This window comes from Bubalus bubalis, chromosome 2 (assembly GCF_019923935.1).
Source record: "Bubalus bubalis isolate 160015118507 breed Murrah chromosome 2, NDDB_SH_1, whole genome shotgun sequence".
In the NCBI taxonomy this organism is placed as follows: domain Eukaryota; kingdom Metazoa; phylum Chordata; class Mammalia; order Artiodactyla; family Bovidae; genus Bubalus; species Bubalus bubalis.
In genome coordinates this window covers 11,579,713-11,598,768 of record NC_059158.1, presented here as the reverse complement: position 1 = coordinate 11,598,768, position 19,056 = coordinate 11,579,713, and the positions used below count along the sequence as shown (strand labels likewise).

The 19,056-nt window shown below is 45.7% G+C and overlaps 2 protein-coding genes across 27 annotated transcripts in view; one reads left to right on the top strand and one right to left on the bottom strand.

The window, feature by feature from the left end:
- ATXN1 (ataxin 1) overlaps positions 1–6,126 on the top strand; it is a 405,519-nt gene extending 399,393 nt beyond the window's left edge. For 19 of the 20 annotated variants that reach the window (XM_025295470.3, XM_006079287.4, XM_025295434.3 and 16 more), the window contains 2 exons: positions 3,959–4,481; positions 5,736–6,126. In XM_025295470.3, the coding sequence (XP_025151255.1) occupies positions 3,959–4,481; positions 5,736–5,830 (618 nt within the window). In that variant the 3' untranslated portion in view covers positions 5,831–6,126. Of the gene's footprint in view, positions 1–3,958; positions 5,088–5,735 lie in introns of those variants that run through there. The other variant, XM_006079303.4, reaches the window with a different exon arrangement.
- An 8,678-nt stretch (positions 6,127–14,804) lies between these two features.
- The window catches only part of GMPR (guanosine monophosphate reductase), a 64,215-nt gene continuing 59,963 nt past the window's right edge, over positions 14,805–19,056 (bottom strand). For 2 of the 7 annotated variants that reach the window (XR_003103825.3, XR_006544184.2), the window contains exons 10-11: positions 16,336–16,403; positions 15,159–15,292 (exon numbers count right to left, since the gene is read on the bottom strand). Coding sequence is in view for 2 of the 7 variants with exons in the window: in XM_025265979.3 (XP_025121764.1) it covers positions 15,112–15,292 (181 nt within the window). In the remaining 5 variants the exon portion in view is untranslated. Of the gene's footprint in view, positions 15,293–16,335; positions 16,404–19,056 lie in introns of all 7 variants that reach the window. The other 5 variants (XM_025265979.3, XM_006079305.4, XR_003103827.3 and 2 more) reach the window with 3 other exon arrangements.

The window sequence follows — 19,056 nt, the reverse complement described above, 5'->3', positions numbered from 1 at the left end:
TGTTTGGGACATGTTCAGTTAGAGTTGCCAGTATATAGCCAGGTGGACATCGCCGGGTAACATGGTTGCCAGTATCCAAACAGGCCCTGGTGAAATGACTGGTTTTGCATGCGTGTTCTGGCTCCTCATTGAAGGCAGGAACTAGGTCTTAAACAGTAAGTCTCACAGTCTCAATGTTACATTTTGAACTTGATTCAAACTGCAAAATCTGGAGTGTGAAGCACTTAATAATATTTCTCAGCACCAGAGGGAGCCCCACACGGGCCTCAAGTTCAAGGAATTCAGACTTATTTCTGTTTTAAAGCGACATCATGTCCCAGAATCCCACCATGTCCATTTCATAAACACAGTCGTACCCGTTGGCCTTGACAGCATGTTTTGAGGCAGATAATGCTCCTCTGTAAGGGAATTTCAAGCAGCAGACCCAGCCATATACATTCTCACTGAAAAATCTGTCAGTATGATTTCTTCATTAATTGTTAATTATCAGTTAACCTTTGAGAATGTTTATGACCTTCTGACAAACCTAATTACAAAATGAAAATACTTTTGTTATGACTACTTCAATGCGTTTATTTGAGATATGTGTAAATGAGAGTTTAACCTTCACCTGAGGAAGGGCAAAACCTTACTTTAGTTCACATATATCCAGACCCCCCCCAAAAAAGTGCATTATCTAGATAATTCAGGCTACAGCATGAGGAAGGGAAGAATATTCATGAGGATAAATATTAGCAAGGATAAATAATTAGGAGAAAGATAACATGGGGCCTGAGCCATGCAGTCAACTGCTTACCACAATCAGATGACCTGAATCTTTTGCTCCTAATTTGTATGGACCCAGCTGAAGGGGTGGCATCTTTTCCTGAGATGGCAGAGCTCTCTAGAGAGAAGACAAAGCGAGCTTTTAGGAGGAAGGGACCAAAGGCAAGCCTTTGAAATGACAGAGAAGATTTCCCCAAAGCTCTCTAGGTTAAAATAACCCATTATCATCGCCCTTTTCAGCATACCTCTCAAATATTCTCCTCTCTCCTCATCACTTTTCTTTCGTGCATTATTAGGTAGGCTGTTCAAGCTATCAGGCACCTCACAGAATTTCATTCTAAGACCTGCTTTTGGAGTTTTGAGATGATAGAATGATGAAGGGCTTTTAAAATGCCCCCAAATATGGTGTATGTAACGGGGGAGCAGGTACATCTATATCATTCCTTATGGAGTCATCAGTAACGTTTCTTGTCACAAAGGCTTTGCAGCCATCTTCTTAATGAGTCTGTCACACATGGCAACATGTAAAAGTCTTCAGGTAGATTTGTACACAGAAGTTATTTTCAGAATGTGAACACGGGCTGCTCCGAGGGATGTGTGTAATATGGCTGACACAGCAAGAACCCCTTGGTTGGTAGTTGTTGGGCTGACTGTCAGCACAACTCGACCCAGGAGCAGGGCTCACCTAGGAAATGCAGCCAACAGTCCCCACTTGAAGTAGGATTTGTTTCCTCTGCTCTGTGTATGATGATAATGGCTTTAAGCGGTTTGGGACAGGATTCATGGCGCTAGCTCCAGGTTGGTCCTCCCAGTTGGAACTCAGTGGGTATCCCCATCTGATCCTGTAACTTGTAGGTATGTTTGTATACGTCTGCATGATGTGAACATAGCTCTGTAATTGAATATCAGCCTCATATATAGGGAGATACTTGATTCGCTTCGCAGATGTAAGGCTGATGCTATTTCACAATTTTTTGTCTCATGGAACAAATCCATAACCTCGGGTCATTGGATTCTATTTATTCCAAGTAACATTCACCACTTTTGGGGTAGTGTAAATGTTAAGTTCATCTCTTCTGGTGATACTATAATATCTTTGTTCACAGGGGCAGAGATCATAACATAGGAAAAAAGAAAACGGGTTTGGGGGCCACAGACTTGGATTAAATCCCAACTCCATCAGCGTATAGTCATGACATTAGGTCACTGATTCAGTCTCTTTGACACTTAGAGATCCTTAGTTGTAAAATCGGAACAACAGCATTTTTCTCACTAGTTTATGTGAGTGTCAAACGAAATACTTTTTGTGAAGTGTGTACCTAAATGTTTAACAGATAGTAGGAACTCAAAAATTTTTAAATTCTCTTTTCGTTATTCAGATAGTCCATAACAATGAAATTTTCCCCAGATAATATGAACATTTATATGGGCTCGTGCCCACACACTGGAGAAGGAAATGGCATCCCGCTCCAGTATTCTTGCCTGGAGAATCCCATGGACAGAGGAGCTGGGCAGGCTACAGTCCATGGGGTCGCAAGAGTCGGTCACGACTTAGCGATTAAACCACCATCATGCCCACACACATACTGTAGTCATAGGCTTTCATATAAATTCATTCTAGTTGTTTTTTCTAAAAACACTTAGGTCTTCTATGGAGCAAATAAAATATATCATTCAAGAAGTGCATCTAAAACAGGATTAATCACAGTTATCAAAAAAAATAGGTTAAGTAGAAAAGCCATAATCCATGTAAATTACATGAAATTATACTACTTTTAAAGTGAGATATTTTAATTATTTATGTGTTTCTGGATGTGTGCCTGTGCATGAAATTCAACAACATTTTCAATATTATTGTATTTAGTCAATACAGCCATCTTTCTATATCTGTGGGTTCCACACCTGTGGAGTCAACCAATCACAGATTGAAAATATTTATGGAGAAAAAAAATTCTAGAAAGTTCCAAAAAGCAAAACTTGAGTAGTTCCTAGGCAGCAATTTACATAGCATTTACATTATGAGTAATGTAGATGAGTTAATGTATGCAGACAATGTGTGTAGGTTATATGCAAATACCGTGCCCTTTTATATGGACTTGAGTATCCTTTCAGTCATTTCAATGTATCTAAATTTATGGTAATACATGGCACACGTGTGCATGCTCCAGTCGTGTCTGACTCTTTGAGATGCTATGGACTGTAGACTGCTAGGCTCCTCTGTCCATGGGATTTTCCAGGCAAGAATACTGGAGTGGGTTGCGATGCCCTCCTCCAGGGGATCTTCCTGACCCAGGGATTGAACCTGCGTCTCCTGCAGTTCCTGCATTGGCAGGCAGTTTCTTTCTCAGTAGCGCCACCTGGGAAGCCTGCAGGCACATAAGCAGCCTAGAAAAAACAACAGCTACTGAAAGCATGCTGGGCTTCCCCTGCTTTCAATATTTGTCTTTCAGACAAAAGAGAGACTGACTGGAGTGCCTGGGCCTGACCATGTGGCTGGGCCAAGCCCGTGAACTGTTTTGTATTCACTGCACCCTCAAACCCCTGAAGTGTTGCCCAGTTTCAGGTCCTGGGGAAGCCCTCCCTGTTTTCTCCAGCTCTCATTGGTTCTCCTTCTCCTAAATTCCTAGAATATGCATTCATTTGTCCAACAAATACTTATTTTCAACTACGTGCCAGGTACTCTTTTCGGGGCCAGGGACACAGTGATGAACACGTAAGTGCCTGCCTCATGAAGCTAAAATACAGTCTTAACTCTGATGCCTGTTCAACGCTGCCATCGGTGAGGATAGCATCTGTCCAGTGATTAATAAAGCACAGGAACATACTTTGGGCGTGAGTCACATGCAGCGCTCAGCACCTGAACACTAAGTTGGTGTTCCGTCATCCTTAGGGGGGGGTCCATTGACTTGTTTTAACAGAGACCAGCTACAGAGCAGATACACAGTAAAACTATATTTTGAATACTGAATTTAACTTTGGCTTCGCTATACGGTAAACACAGGTACAGCAGAAAATTAAGAGGCTTATTTACATGTGTTGGTAGAGGCAGTTTGGGGAACTGAGTCTGTCTTTTCTTCCCATCAGCTTATGTGCGAATAAAGTATGTTTGTGTACATGTGTATATGCAATAAAACAAGGATGAAACATCTTCATCTTTTCCTTCTTTCTCTTCTCCCTCTCCCTGTTCCCACAGGTCAGCGTGGAAGTTTTGGTAGAGTATCCTTTTTTTGTGTTTGGACAGGGCTGGTCATCCTGTTGCCCAGAGAGGACCAGCCAGCTCTTTGATTTGCCGTGTTCCAAACTCTCCGTCGGGGACGTCTGTATCTCGCTCACCCTCAAGAACCTGAAGAACGGCTCTGTTAAAAAGGGCCAGCCCGTGGATCCGGCCAGTGTCCTGCTGAAGCACTCAAAGGCCGACGGCCTCGCGGGCAGTAGACACAGGTATGTCGAGCAGGAAAACGGCATCAGTCAGGGAAGCACCCAGATGCTCTCTGAGAACGGCGAACTGAAGTTTCCCGAAAAAATAGGATTGCCAGCCGCGCCCTTGCTCACCAAAATAGAACCCAGCAAGCCCGCGGCCACGAGGAAGAGGAGGTGGTCAGCGCCTGAGACCCGCAAACTGGAGAAGTCGGAAGACGAGCCACCTTTGACTCTTCCCAAGCCTTCTCTCATTTCTCAGGAGGTTAAGATTTGCATCGAAGGCCGCTCTAACGTAGGCAAGTAGAAGCCGCGTGGGGAAGGGAAAGCTGGCCCTCCTTTATCATTTGTATCCAGATTACAGATGTACTGTAGGTTAAATAACTCAGTATTTACATGTTATCCTCTTACTTTAGGGTTCTGTTATAACCTTGTCATTAGAGTTACAGCGGGTGTTGGGCAGGCGATCGGTGCATATGCTTTTTCCAGGCGTGTCTCTCGGCAGGTGGGGTGCCAGGGTAGGTCCAGCCCAGGCTCCAGGCAGGTGGTGGGCATCCTGGTTGAGATGAAGGTGGCCCCATGGTACCCGCCTTTTCTGGCATCGTGGATGCACCCACGGGGGCACCGGCTTCAGAGGGATGGTCTACGGGAAGGGAGCTGTGTCAGGGGGGTGTGCGTGTGCCTGGGTGACACTTCCATGAGGGTGTCTTTCTCTCTGCCTCCCTCTCTCTTGCTCTCAGCACCAGATTGGAGGTCTGGGGGAATGTCCTCAGGAGGTTCCCCTGTGCAGAGTCGGCATCGGGGCCTCCGAGAGAGGTACCAGACAGCAGATGGAAAGCTAACCGTGTAAAGGAACATTTCCCCCCCCCCCCAACTTATTTTACAATAAAAGCAACTTTTAATCATAGAGATAAATATATAGATATATTTCCCCCTATGGGGCCTGACTGCACTGATATTTTTTTAAAGAGCAACTGCCACCCATGGGATTTCGTTTCTGCTTTACTAGCGCAGTAGCGATGTCTCCAGGGCGTCGTGGTGGGCAGGCGGCCCCTGCTGGCATCTCTCCGCACTGGTTGGGGGCGTGCTGGGCAGCAGGGGTGGGGGAAAGGGAACACCCCCTCCAGTCTCTGTGCAGTGTTAGGAAAACCAATCAGGTTAATTGCATTGACTTCGGTCCCAAGAGATAAGACACAAACTGCCCTTCAAAAGAGCTGCAGAAGCTCTTTGCTTTGGGTTTGCAAATCTTTTGTCTTTTAACTCTAGTACTGTTTATAGTTCATGACAATGGACAACTCGGGTGCCACTTTTTTCAGATTCCAGTGTGACGTGAGGAAATAAGATTTTGAAGATAAGCATATATATTACTATCTTTAAGTACTTAAAATGCCGTTCACACTTTATTACCAAGCATCTTGGTCTCTCATTCAACAAGTACTGTATCTCACTTTAAATTCTTTGAGAAGAAAAACAGAAAAGAAAAAAAAAAAAAACAAAAAAACTAAGTTGCTTTCTTTTTTTTTTTTTTTTTTAACACTGTAACTACATTTCAGCTCTGCAGAGTTTCTCAAGGAGCAAGATGCTGAAAGTTTCAAAGTGTTTTCAAGGGATGAATGTGAATTATGAACTTGTATGTGACAATGAATGACCACCAAGTACAGCCTGACAGGAGGCACTCTTCACTTTGATGTCTCAGAAAGGATTTAAAAAGCATATGCAGAGCTGGCAGAGGAACTGAGAGGGAAGGGATGGGGGAAAAAAAAAAAAAAGAATACTCACTTTTGTCCAGTGTTTTTCTTTTTAAGACGAACTTTTAAAGAACCTTGCGATTTGCACATCTTGAGTTTATAAATTTGTGTGATATTCCTGCAGTTTTTATCAAATAACATTGTGGGAAAGGCTTGGGGGACTGAACGAGCATAAATAAATGTAGCAAAATTACTTTCTAACCTGCCTAAACTCTAGGCCTTTATAAGGTTATGTTCCTTTCAAGATTCATTTTTGGTCTTCTTACCGTATCTGTCACATAAAACCAGGTCTTAGCAGGACAACTCTGAGAATTTTCTTCAGATTCATTGAGAGAGTTTTCCATGAAGACATTTATATATGTGAGCAAGTTTGTTTTGTTTTTTTTTAAGAAAACAATTATTATTGTTGTTATTAATGTTATTTTCAAAATGACTTTCTTTTTCCATCTGAAATCAAGATTTAATGTTTGGTACAAACCCAGAAAGGGTCTTTCACAGTTGAGACCTTTTATCCCCAGAGATCTGAAAAATTGTTTGTGGGTTTTGAGTGTGCGTTTTAAGTGCTTAAAAGTTTTATAAGGAGAGAGAAATTTTTAAATATTCTTGCTTGGAATGGCTGCAAAGAATCTGAACAAATACCTGATTTTTCTTTTACCATTGAAAATAGTACTTTTTCCATTTCACAGATTTAAAAAAAATTCTCGTCAGCCCACATTCTGGCTTTCCAGTATTCCTTCACATTTAGCTCTCAGCAGAACTGATGATTTTTAGAAACCATTTCTGGGGTGTACCAAAAACATTGGAGTAGGTTTTGAACTGCTAGATCCAGTCCTTGACTTTCTTCGGTGTTCATTACCCTCTCAGCATACTCGCAGAGAGCTGGGTGAGTCCATTCTTGCAGTCATATTGCTTATTTAGTGCTGTATTTTTTTAAACGTCTCTGTTCAGAGAACTTGCTTAATCTTCCATATATTCTGCTCAGGGCACTTGCAATTATTAGGTTTTGTTTTTCTTTTTTTGTTTTGACGGTAAGAGGAATACGGGGCTGCCATACAGACTTTGTCCTCCTCAGTCCCATTCACGTGGACTCAGAGAAACACCCACCACCTTTTGGCTTCTTTTGAGTATTGAACTAACCGGATCCACACCTCCAACACTAAAACGGGAAAACATGCGTGGTTTGGAGCAATAGGAACATCATCATTGTTTTTCGTGCTTTTGTTTTAGGTATAGGAATTATCAAAGAGTCGGTTCTTTCTAAACATTGTCCCATTTCACCTTCTTGCTTCTTTAGTGTGGGCAATATTTTCCGTGCCAATCGAGTCTGATCAGTGTGCTCTAGAGAAAGTGTAGGTAGGCCCCTCTTGGCTTTTTCCGTATTCTCGCAATCCTTTTCCTGCGCCGGCCAGAGAAGGGCTGGAAGGAAGGAGCCAGGAAGGGGAGAGCCTCCTGCTGGGCGATTGCCCTCCTCGGGGAAGCCGAGGCCCCGGGGCAGGGAACTTTCGGGGGAGCCCCGCGTTTCCGTTGCCCTGTTACAGAAAAGAGCAAACAAAGGAGATCTTCCCCTCCTCACCGCGAGGAATAGTGGCGCGCAGACGGGAAGCAGGCAGACTCATTTCTAAGGCACACTCTGGGGCAGTCGAGCCAGGATCAGCCCCTGTTCCAGGGTCCTTTCCTCGAGTAGGTGGGCCCCCACCCGCTCAGGTCTGTATCCTGGAGACTTGGAGCCGTGCCTCCTCCGAGCGTAGGCTGGAAGCGTGGTCCACCGCGTGCGCGCCTTCCGAGCCTCGGGCGCAGGCGGCTGCGGAGGGGCCGGGCCTCCTGCGGACAATGGCCACCGCTCCTCTGTGGCAGCTCTCGCCTCCAAATAGGAAGGCCATCCGGAGGACAGGGGCCCTCCTCTCCTTGGCACACGTGGGCGAGCGCCGAGGCCCCCAGAGCAGCCCGGTCACCGCATCCGCGTAGCCCACCTAACAGTGCCGGGCGTAGAAACCTTCCGGTGCCGCGCAGCTTGCGAGGAGCAGCCGTGTGCCTCTGTGCCGTGCCCACTTTGCAATATTTACCTAACCCATCTTTTGTTCTTCTTACCCGTTTTCCATTTTTAAACTAGTAACAGCAGGCCTTTTGCGTTTACAGTGGAACACAATCACCAAGAAATTAGTCAGGGCGAAAAGAAAAAAAAAAAATTCACCAACAAACAAGGACCTCTCTTTCTAGGGATTTCTAAATCTATAAAATGACTGTTCCTTAGGATGTTTCAACTTCAGAATTATTTCAGTTTGGGCCACATTGGGGGCGGGGCGGGGCGGCTAGAGAGATGGATACCACTTACCTCAAATCTTTTCAAGTGGAAATCCAAAATTGCTTTTTCATTTGGACGTTCAGGATGATTTTCTATGTCGGTCAATTTTGTGTCTTTTCCAACTCACCCCCGTTTGTTTTGGGAGGAATTTCTTCTTCTTTTTTTTTCCCATTGCTGTCCTCAATCCCATCTCACCCTGAATCATGACCCTCTGTGTGTTCCGTTAGGTGAGCGCTTCGGGTTTTCTCGCCCACCGGGAAATGGCAGCACCTCTCCTCCTCCCCCCAAGGAACTCTGCAGAACCTTTCACACCTCTAACTCAGGGACGGGGCTGGCGTGTGTGTGGTACACTGATGTGTCCAGAAGCAGCACTTTGACTGTTCTGGGAGTAGGGTTGTACAACTTCAAGGAATGTTTGGATTTCCTGCATCGTGTGGATTTCTCCTTAGATACTGCATAGGTTGCAATATAATGCTGCATGTTCAAGACGAACAGTAGCTCCTAGAAATCATAAAATCCACTCTTTGCACATAGTTCGATCTTTACTGAAATACATTGCCAAAATTTACTTTTGTTGTATAGCTTTCGAATTTTTTTTTTTAAGGAAACAATTGACTACTAAGGAAGCCTGTTTGTTTCATAGAGGAAAAAAAAATCTCAAATGCTTTTGAAGACACTAAATGCCATGCTATTTCAGATCTGGGTGAAGAAGCAGAGCTCTGGGGATGGAAGGCCGGGCTTTTTGGGCTGTGTTGGTTGTCATGGCTACTGTTTGATGAACTGTAAGCAGCTCGACAAACCGTGGTCCGTTTCCTCCTAAAACCCTTTGCACATCCTATCTCCTAGTCACCCATGATAATCCCAGATGAAAAAAGGGCCAGCAGTCTCCGTGGTCCAATCCCACTTCTTCAGGGTGATGTGAAAGCAAAGGAAATGACACTGTGTGGGCTTTTCAAGCAAAGCGGAAGTTTCTGCTTCCACCTTTGTTTTCAACCCAGAATTTCTGAAATAGAAAATTTAAGAACACATCTAGTAATAACTATACAGAGAACATACTTTGCTATAAAGCACCTGCCTATCTATGCCATTGTGTTAGGTTGGTTTCCTCTTTTTTTCCTCCACGGACAGTGTTGTGTTTCTGTTGATAGGGAAACTCCAAACGGTTTGCACACCTCTACTCCGGAGCTAAGATTTCTTTTACATAGATGACCTCGCTTCAAATAAGTTACCTTACTGATAGATCTTTTCTTGTAGCACTATACCTTGTGGAAATTTTTTTTTTTTAATGTACACCTAATTTGAGAAGCTGAAGAAAAAAAAAAAACTTTGAAGCACTCACTTTGAGGAGTACAGGTAACGTTTTACAAAATTGCACAAAAGAAAAATGAATGTCAAAATGATTCATTCAGTGTTTGAAAGATATGGATCTGTTGAAACAATGAGTTTCATACCTTGTTTGTAAAAAAAAAAAAAAAGCATAAAGGTTGAAAGTTACATGTTTTTTTGTATATAGAAATATGTCATGTCTAAATGATCAGATTTGTATGGTTATGGCCTGAAAGAATTACTACTTAAAAGGCTCTTCAACTATACCTATGCTTCCTCTAGGTTTTTGTTACATAGAACCCTCTTCTGAGGGAGAGTAATTCTGTATTTTGCAATTAGAGAATACTGTTCATTCCTATGCCGAAAGTACTTCTCCGAGCTCCCTTCTTAGTTTAAACTCTTAAGCCATTGCAACTCCTTTTTCTCCAGAGATGATGATTGACATTTTCAGCACTTCCTGTTCCAGTAAACCCAAAGAATATAATTCTGAACAAGAAGTGTTTGTAACAAGGGATCCTGGCTACCAAGAAAACGGGGCTCATCACGAGGACACGCACACACACACAAATGTTCAGCCTTCTCTGCCCCCCGACACCTCATTTCAATGGCGGGGGGTGGGGGGTTAAACAAGAATTTTAGTTGAGATGCCTCATTTCACTTTGGTTTTTTTTTTTTTTTCTTTACCATTAAGAGGCCAAAATTAACGTGGAGCAACTTCTCAGAAGTCATATTCTGTCCAGAAATCAAGCCAGCCAGCAGAAACTGGACAGCTGGCAGGGGAGGGGCGGGATGTTGAGCAGATCCCCCCTCCAGTTCTTAAAATTCAGAATCTGAGCCCCTCCCTACATTACACGCAATGTTTCTGGTAGCTGACATTCACCTGTACGACGGCAGGAGGGAACAGCAGCTTCAGTTTCTCGTGTCCTCACAACTTGCATACAAATGGTTCAGCTGTATTAAAATTAAGTGCTTTTGGCCAATAGGTAGTAGCTCTCCAGTAACCGTCTCTTAAGAATTTCCGTCACTTTTCTCAGCTGAAAGGACTCCAGTCTTCCACTGCAGATAATTGGAGACTTCACCCAAGTTTTCTTTCCCTTTAGTTTGTTCGTTTGCTGTCTGGGACGGCCAATGAGCCAGTCTCCTTTTCCATGGCCAGTCTGAAGGCCCCCTTTGGAAGTGCTGTTTGCAGTCATCCTTGCCGAGGTAACAGGAACTGTCCTCTGGAATAAATGGCAAGTCTGAACGGTTACCAAGCTGGGTGTGTAGGTTTCCTCTGGTTCCTAACACGAACCGCCTACTCTTCAATTAATCCAGTTCAGGAGTGGGGTGAATTTCTTTGTCAGTGAACATTAAACTTGATACCTGTGTACATCAGTTCTGTGAATACTGCCATTTTGGCCTTTTAGGGGAGGTTTTTTTTTTCCCTCCTCAGCCTTCACTGCTCCCTGTACACCCAAATTAGTGTCAGCTGAAAGGCTCCAGCAGAGCCCTGCCAGCATTTTCTGGTGGCCTTTGGTTAAGACAAGAGTCCTAATTTCTAGCCAGTGGGGTCCTGGCCCCAGGGCCATCTCTGAGAGTCACACCAATGTGTTTTTCTAATATCAGCTCACGACCTACCAACCTTCCAATCGTACGCCTCCCACCGGCCAAGGAAAAAGAGACACCAGAACTTTGAGGGCACTATCAGACTGACATGGCCAGTACAGAGGAGAACTAGGGAAGGGATGATGAATTTGCACCTTATTGAAAAGAAAAACTTAAGTGCATACATAGTTAAGAGCTTTTATTGTGACAGGAGAACTTTTTTCCATATGCGTGCATACTCTCTGTAATTCCAGTGTAAAATATTGTACTTGCACTAGCTTTTTTAAAACAAATATTAAAAAAAAAATGGAAGAATTCCTATTCTATTTTCTAATCGTGGTGTGTCTATTTGTAGGATACACTCGAGTCTGTTTATTGAATTTTATGGTCCCTTTCTTTGATGGTGCTTGCAGGTTTTCTAGGTAGAAATTATTTCATTATTATAATAAAACAATGTTTGATTCAAAATTTGAACAAAATTGTTTTAAATAAATTGTCTGTAAACCAGTACAAGTTTATTGTTTCAGTATACTCGTACTAATAAAATAACCGTGCCAATTGCAAACATGTCTGTGCCTTGTGTCAGGTCCTTGGAAACCAGGGAGGCTGAGGAAGTGGTGGGCCTTCTTTCTTCTTGATCTGCTGTGATCGCTGGGTAGGTCTGTGGTGGCAAAGGTGACAAAAGGCTTTGCCTTTCTTACTAATTTTGGGGAGTGGTAAGTGAGTCAGTTGTGCTTGAGATGAGAATCAGATACAAGTCAGGTTTCAACATCTGATGTTTCAGCTCGTTCCATTTGTTTCTCCTCTCTGCACACTGCTCTTTTTACAAGAGATTTTTCTTCTCAACACAATTTGGCATCTTTGTGGGCTCGTAGCATTATCGATATGTTTCTGTAAGCTTTGCTGCACAGTGGTTAATGGTCTGAAGGTGGAAAGTTCATTTGTGTTTCTTGGAGTTCATGCCTGTTAGAAACTCAGAGGTTTGCACGGTGTCCGCTCTCAGATGGAGGAGACTTGGCAGTTGCCCCAGAAAGGAATTCCTCCAGGACCCAGTCAGGTAAGGCCCTCGACCTGTATCTGCACGCGTGGCTGTCCAATCCTTCCAGGCTCCAGCTTCTGCAGTGCTGGAAGAGAACTCTTGGCATCCAATTCAGCATTGTTGCTCACCCCAGGCAGGGACGGGTATCTCTCTTCCTGTTAGTCGTCTTGCTTCGGTGTATCGGGACATCTCACCAGGACTCTGCTGTTAGGCCTGCGGCATTGAGGTCCTGTTGTACTAAGAATGCTAGTGTGAACGAATGTTGGTGTGTAAATTAGCAGTGATGCACTGAGCCTTGGAATCCAGACAACAAGGCTGTCCAAGCCGTCATCCTCCAGAACAGTCGGGCAGACGTGGGCCGCTCTGGTGCAGCAGTCTGGACCGCCGCCTGCTCTGCTGTTGTAATAGTGGCTGCTGATGGTCCTGACCAGTCTGGGTTCCAAGAGCTGCGAGTCTTACCTGAGCCAGTCTGGCTGATGAGAGGAAAGCCTTTGCTTCACAGGCGGCAACGAGGTCGACCTTGAAACCACCAGGAACCTACAGTGCACAGGAAGCCCTGTACAATCAGCAGGTCGGAGGGCATCCAGGGCAGGCTCCCCCACGCCCACTGCTACTGGAGGCAGCGATGAACCTGCAGAGGGTCAGGGAGCCTTAGAAGTGAAACCTCTGCTTCAACATGTTCCTGATGAGGTTCTGGCTTCTGTGATCTGTTTTCGCTTCCCTAAAAACCAGGTGAGTGAGGAACTGCCTCACTCCCCTTGGTGGAAACAGAGTGGGTAGTCTGGAAAGTCTTTGCACAAGATGGATAAAGCAGGCACACGTCCTCACAGATAGGACTGGACAGCCCCAAGCCAAGACAGGAGTATGAAGGATGCTGTTCTGGAAGTTTCCTGACTACTTACTGGCAGTCCCTTTTTAAGAGCTTTAAGACTTCTCCTCCACTTCTTTCCCTTCTTTTGCCATGAAGGATCTCTTAAAACTAATGAACTCAAGGGGTCAAGTGCGACACACACTTAGCACAGGTACAGGGGTTCACACCTCAGACAACCAGACAGAAAAGGTGGGGTACCTCCAGTAGCAACGCACATCCTGCCAGAGGTTCAGTATCCTTCAAACCCTTGAGTGTGTGGGCATTCGTGTTCCTACAAGAATTACTCTGGGTGGATTTAGGAGGAAAAAGTATTACCATGGAGCTCAAGTTGCTGGATTTTTTAACATATTCTTCTAAGACTGTGAGACTGGACCATGAAGAAGGCTGAGCGCTGAAGAATTGATGCCTTTGAGTCATGATGCTGGAGAAGACTCCTGAGAGTCCCTTGGACAGCAAGGAGCTCAAACTGGTCAATCCTAAAGGAAAACCACCCTGAGTATTCATTGGAAGGATTGATGCTGAAGCTGAAGTTTTCCAATACTTTGGCCACCTTATGCAAAGAGCTGACTCATTGGGAAAGACCCTGATGCTGGGAAAGATTGAGGACAGGAGAAGGGGGCAACAGAGGATGAAATAGTTGGATGGCATCACCAACTCAACAGACATGAATCTGAACAAACTCCTGGACATAGTGAAAGACAGGGAAGCCTGACGTGCTGCAGTCCATGGGGTCACAAAGAGTCGGACACAACTGAGCAACTGCATGAACAACAAAGACTATAAACTCAGGCCTTTGAGTCCCTGGAGTGTGGTGGTTTGTTCGGATTCCTCATACAGTGTCAGTCACCAGGAACATCAGGCTGTTAATTCACTCTCACGCAGCAGGAATGAGTGGCTCCTCTCTCCTCCAGGGCCGTCCCTTGTCTCTTCAAAGAAAAATTAACTCCTGTATCTGCTGCTTTAGCCCCATTTAAAAGGAAATGAAGCAAAACATCCTGGGCTGCATACACTTCCCAGTCTTAATACTCAAGTAATGCTTCAAAAGAAGTGGCCGGTCATTAATGCACGCGGGTTCACCATTTAGACAAGTGCCACCGCGCGCTGGGGTGGGACTCCCACCAAGGCCCTGAGTCTTTTCTCCAAGAAAGTACGAATGTCACCAATGAATGAATGGACTCTTAGCAGCATCCAGGGTCCCTCCTGGAGAGTATTCATCGCTGTGACGAGGGGTCGCTAGCTCCGATTCTAAACCAATGTCAAGGCTTCAGCTGCTTTTCACTGGTTCTCTACCTGCCAACTTTTTAGTGGATAACCTTACAATGGAAAGATCCCCTGGAACTTCTTCAAAATAATGTTCTGTCTTTGAGAGAGAGGACAGCCTGGAACTGAGGAGGAGAGGGGAGACATGGAGGAAAATCAATCTAACGAAAACCCAGGACAAGACTAAAAGCAGCATGAGCACAGTGACAGAGGACCTGTTCCCCAAAGGCATGGGTAAGGGACATGGCGACAGTGTCCCCGCACCTTGGGGACACCTAGAGGAAACCAAGTTCAGCTGTCCGGTTGATTGCTCTCATTCTTCTGCAGCATCTGTGAGCTGGATGGAGCAGGGGCTGGCTCCCCTGGCCGCAGCCCCACCCTTCCCACCCAGGTACCTTGACCACCAAGAGCCAGTCATGGGAAGGAAGCAGAAGACCCCCAGCTCCCCCAACAATGTGGTCCTGTAAATGCAAACTCCAGCACGCAAGCAAGTCTTCATAGCATTATATTAAAGTGAAACCATTTTCTTTTAAAAAAAAAAAAAAAAGGCGTGAGTATTCGTTTTAACAATGAGGTTACACATTTCGGGCAGGTAAGCTCTAACCGCTGACCCACTGAGTGCCTGACTTCTGGGCCCCTCGACCTAGGGGAGCCCCGCAGCCTCCAGGTGACGGGAGAAGAGGGGGCGGCCCCCACACCCCAGGACCTGCTGGAACCTCTGCCCTAACACGAGGAGGGAGATGGAAAAGCAGGTGTGTGTGGATGCCTCCGCTGGCCGGAGGTGGCCTCGTCCTCGGGGTTAGCTGAACACGGTGTTGTGTTGCTGGGTCACTCGGATGAACGTCGCCCTCCTGCTGAGCTCTTTGAGTTTGGCAGCCCCCACGTAGGTGCAAGTAGACCTCAGTCCCCCGAGAATATCCAGAATAGTGTTCTCCACATCCCCTTTGTAAGGCACTTCCACAGTCTTGCCCTCAGGGGCTCTGGAAGAAAAAGGAAGCGTTTCTTTCAGTCTGGTTCTTTTCCCTGAACTACCCAGCCAGGATCCCCAGCTTTGGCACTTGAACCCACCCCAAGGCACTCTGGGAGGACCTCAGCCTTGCTGCACACGCCATGTGGGTCAGGCCAGCACCGCGGGTGAACGCACTCCTCCCACCCAAGATGCACAACCTGGCTGCTGACTGCCCAGAGTGCCGGGAACACAAAGTCTCCATCAGCAACTCCTGGAAGAGCTGCAGACCCGGCCCGCACCCCCCCATCTCCTACAGGTACGCCACACCTTCCATCGGAAACCAGCCCCCTCTTTCCATCCTCTGCTAATCTGTACACGGGCCTCCAGCTGACCCGGAGTCCAGAACACCGATGGGGTGGGGGAACAGACCTCACGGCCACCTCCCACCAAGGCCTCTCCTGCTGGCCCGCCCTAACCAATAACAGAACAAGCCCAGAGTGTGCCCTTCCCCCGTACCCCTGCCAGCCCTCCAAACAGCATCAGACAGAGCATCTTCACAGGAGACGATCGAGAGAGGAAGAAGGGACAGAGAAAACGGACAAGTGGGCACTGTGAGGTTACATGGAGACCTCCATGAGTGAGGTAAGTGATTCCACTCACACGGCCTCTGTTGGGCACCCCTCAGCTTACCTCCCTGCGTCTGCACAAATCACCATGCCTGGACATGATGTGGGGCCTCTGCAAGGTGGACCCAGAGCAGAACTAAGGACCTCCTCAACACCCAAGGCTTTGGTAAGCATCCTTCATGTTTTCTGGGTGACACTTAGAAATTCAGGTCTGGCTCATGGCACAAACGTTAAACCACATCTGACTGTCCTGCTGAGTCCTTGTCCCACTCTTCCCAAGGCCACCAAGCAACACTGCCGGATTCCGCGTCACACCCCCTTACTGCAGGTTCTGAAGATACCATCTAGACTTGTGTTAGAAGGGGGCATTACAAGAAGGGAATCTCCAGTCCACACAAAACTACCCCCCATCCAAGGGTCAGGAAATCTGGAAATTCTAACAATTTACCAAATACCGGAACTTTAGCTGGTCTCTTCATATGAAAAAACAGCATCTCTTGATCAAAAAGTCATTACCTAGAATTTCAAAAGGGTATTAACTCTTGTGAATTGAAATCTACACATGTAAGACTACCCTCAGGTAAGATCTAGTAGTTGAAACCATTGACCAGAACAAGACAAGGATGTCCATTCTCGCCCTGTTATTCAACATAGTTTTTGAAGCCCTAGCCTCTGCAATCAGAGAAGAAATAAAAGGAATCCAAACTGGAAAAGAAGTAAAACTGTTTGCAGATGATGAGACTATACATAGAAAATCCTAAAGAGGCCGCCAGAAAACTACCGGTGCTAATCAAGGAATTTGGTAGAGCTGCAGGATACAAAATTAATGCACAGAAATCTCTTGCATTCCTATACACCAACAATGAAAGATCAGAAAGAGAAATTAAGGAAATACCATTTTACCATTGCAACAAAAAATAAAAATACCTTGGAATAAGCCTACCTGAAGCAAAGACCTTTCCTTGGTTAAAGGAGAACAGTATGGAGGTTCCTTAAAAAACTAAAAATAGAGCTACCCTATGACCCAGCAATCCCACTCCTGGGCATATACCAGAGAAAACCCTGAATTCCAAAAAGATACAGGCACCTCAATGTTTACTGCAGTACTATTTACAATAGCCCAGACATGGAAGCAACCTAATGTCCATCAACAGGAATGGCTACTGATGTGGCACACATCCAGAATGGAATATTACTCAGCCAGAAAACGGAATGAAATTGTACCATATGCAAAAACATGGATAGACCTCGAGACAGTCATACAGAGTGAAGTCAAGTCAGAGAAAAACAAATATGCAATAACACGTATATGTGGAATCTAGAAAAATGGTAGAAAGGAACTTATCTACAAAGCAGAAATGGGAGGGAAATCCAAATAAAGAGGGGATATAGGTATACATATAGCTGATTTACTTTGCTGTAAAGCAGAAACTAACACAACATTGTAAACAAATAACTATAGTCCAATAAAAATTAAGGAAAAACAAAAACACAACCATTGACCAGACCAAGGGCTGGCCTAGGGGCTAGTTTACAGCAACAAGTTCATGAAGCCGGTCACTGGTCACACCCAAGATGACTGGTATTGCTGTATTCTCTGACCACAGACCAACATGTGCGTATGTGCCAGAAATGATAACCATTTCATTTTTTAACAAACATTTCCACGGCCTCCCCAGGCTTACAGACACCCTCCAGATCCTCAGCATCACTTCTTCTCTAAGTGGCGATGGTACCTTTTGCAAGTCATTTATCATCGACGCCCAAGTCTTCTCATCTGTAAAATGAAGGGCTTTGATGTGTCTCCCAAGGACAGTGTGAGAACTAAATGGGTAATGACTGGGAAGGAACCAGCAAAGCATAAATAACTCGGCCTTAATTAAATACAATGTCAAAGTAGGAGAACCAGTCTTAGGAGGAGATTGGATGATGGGGGGGCGGGGGTGATGCAGAGACAGAACACGGATGCAGCCTAGAGGGTTCATGCTGCCTCTGGATTACGCTTCTCACTCCTTCAGCACTTTCCTTCCGTGTCTAAGATTTGATTGAATCCACTTCCGGAACTGAGTCTTGGTACTCCCAGATCTTCTAGTTTCTGTTTTGTCTAAACCCTGCTGGAATCACAGAAGATGGTTTTTTGTTCAGCTCCTTGGTTTCTGTTCACGCTCTAGCTTGGTCCGGCCTTCCCTACCTGCTTTTCTTAGAAGCCCAAAACAGATGCAGTGGCTAGAGGGCAAAAAAAGTCCTCCAGGCAAAGCACCTGGCTGTCATGCAGTTGCAATGCTTCCTCTCCCAGACCAGCACATGGGAGAAGGCACAGGCCCTTGAACAGTGGTACTGGTAAAGCATTAGGCTGCTTGGCAGAGGCTCAGGTCGAAGGGGAGGCAGTAAACCCCTTTCTCTCTCTCCCCCAACTGTCCAGCCTCCTCCACCAGTCATCACACAGGAGAAAGAGGCCTTTGGAGGCTGCATGGGATGGGGTGTCCCTCTTGTCCTAAACTGTCTGCAGCTTCCAGGATGAAGGTGTGAATGTAGCCCCCAGCTCCTTGTTCCCACCCCGCTGTCCCCATAACTACAACATCTTTTTCTTATTGAGATTCCCCCCGAGAGAGAAAAAGACTGCAGAAAAAGAGGAGTGAAGTTAGACTACCAGTACCGAGGAACAGAGCTCTGGGGGGGGACCCCACCCCTCCCACCAGCCTGCCCACCTGAAATATCTCAGTGACTGAACTGTGTACCTTGAGCGTGGCTCAGACCTTACATAATGCATCCAAATCCCACGTCCTCATGGTAAGCTTTTGGGTGTGGAATAAGTGGTAGGAAATGGAGGGTATCGGCCCATGGCAGGGGGCCTGAATTTCCGTCCTTCTAAGGATTCAGGAGCTCCTGTCCCATCCACATGGTGCAGCCTGTCATCACTGCCAACTCTGATGAGACGCAATGGCAGACTCTACAGAGCAGGGCGAGGTGGTGAGTAAATTCTGCCACAACGTTCTTCAAACACACGTACACTCAATTAAAACGGAAGTGGAACAGATAAGCAGATGTGAGCATCCCTTCTGCAGACTGACATGATTAAATGCCTACAAATGCTGCCTGTGTCAGCTGTCTAAACCTGCAGGCAGGGGCGAGTCCTGTGGGAGCTGCTGCAGGTGACAGGGCATTCTTC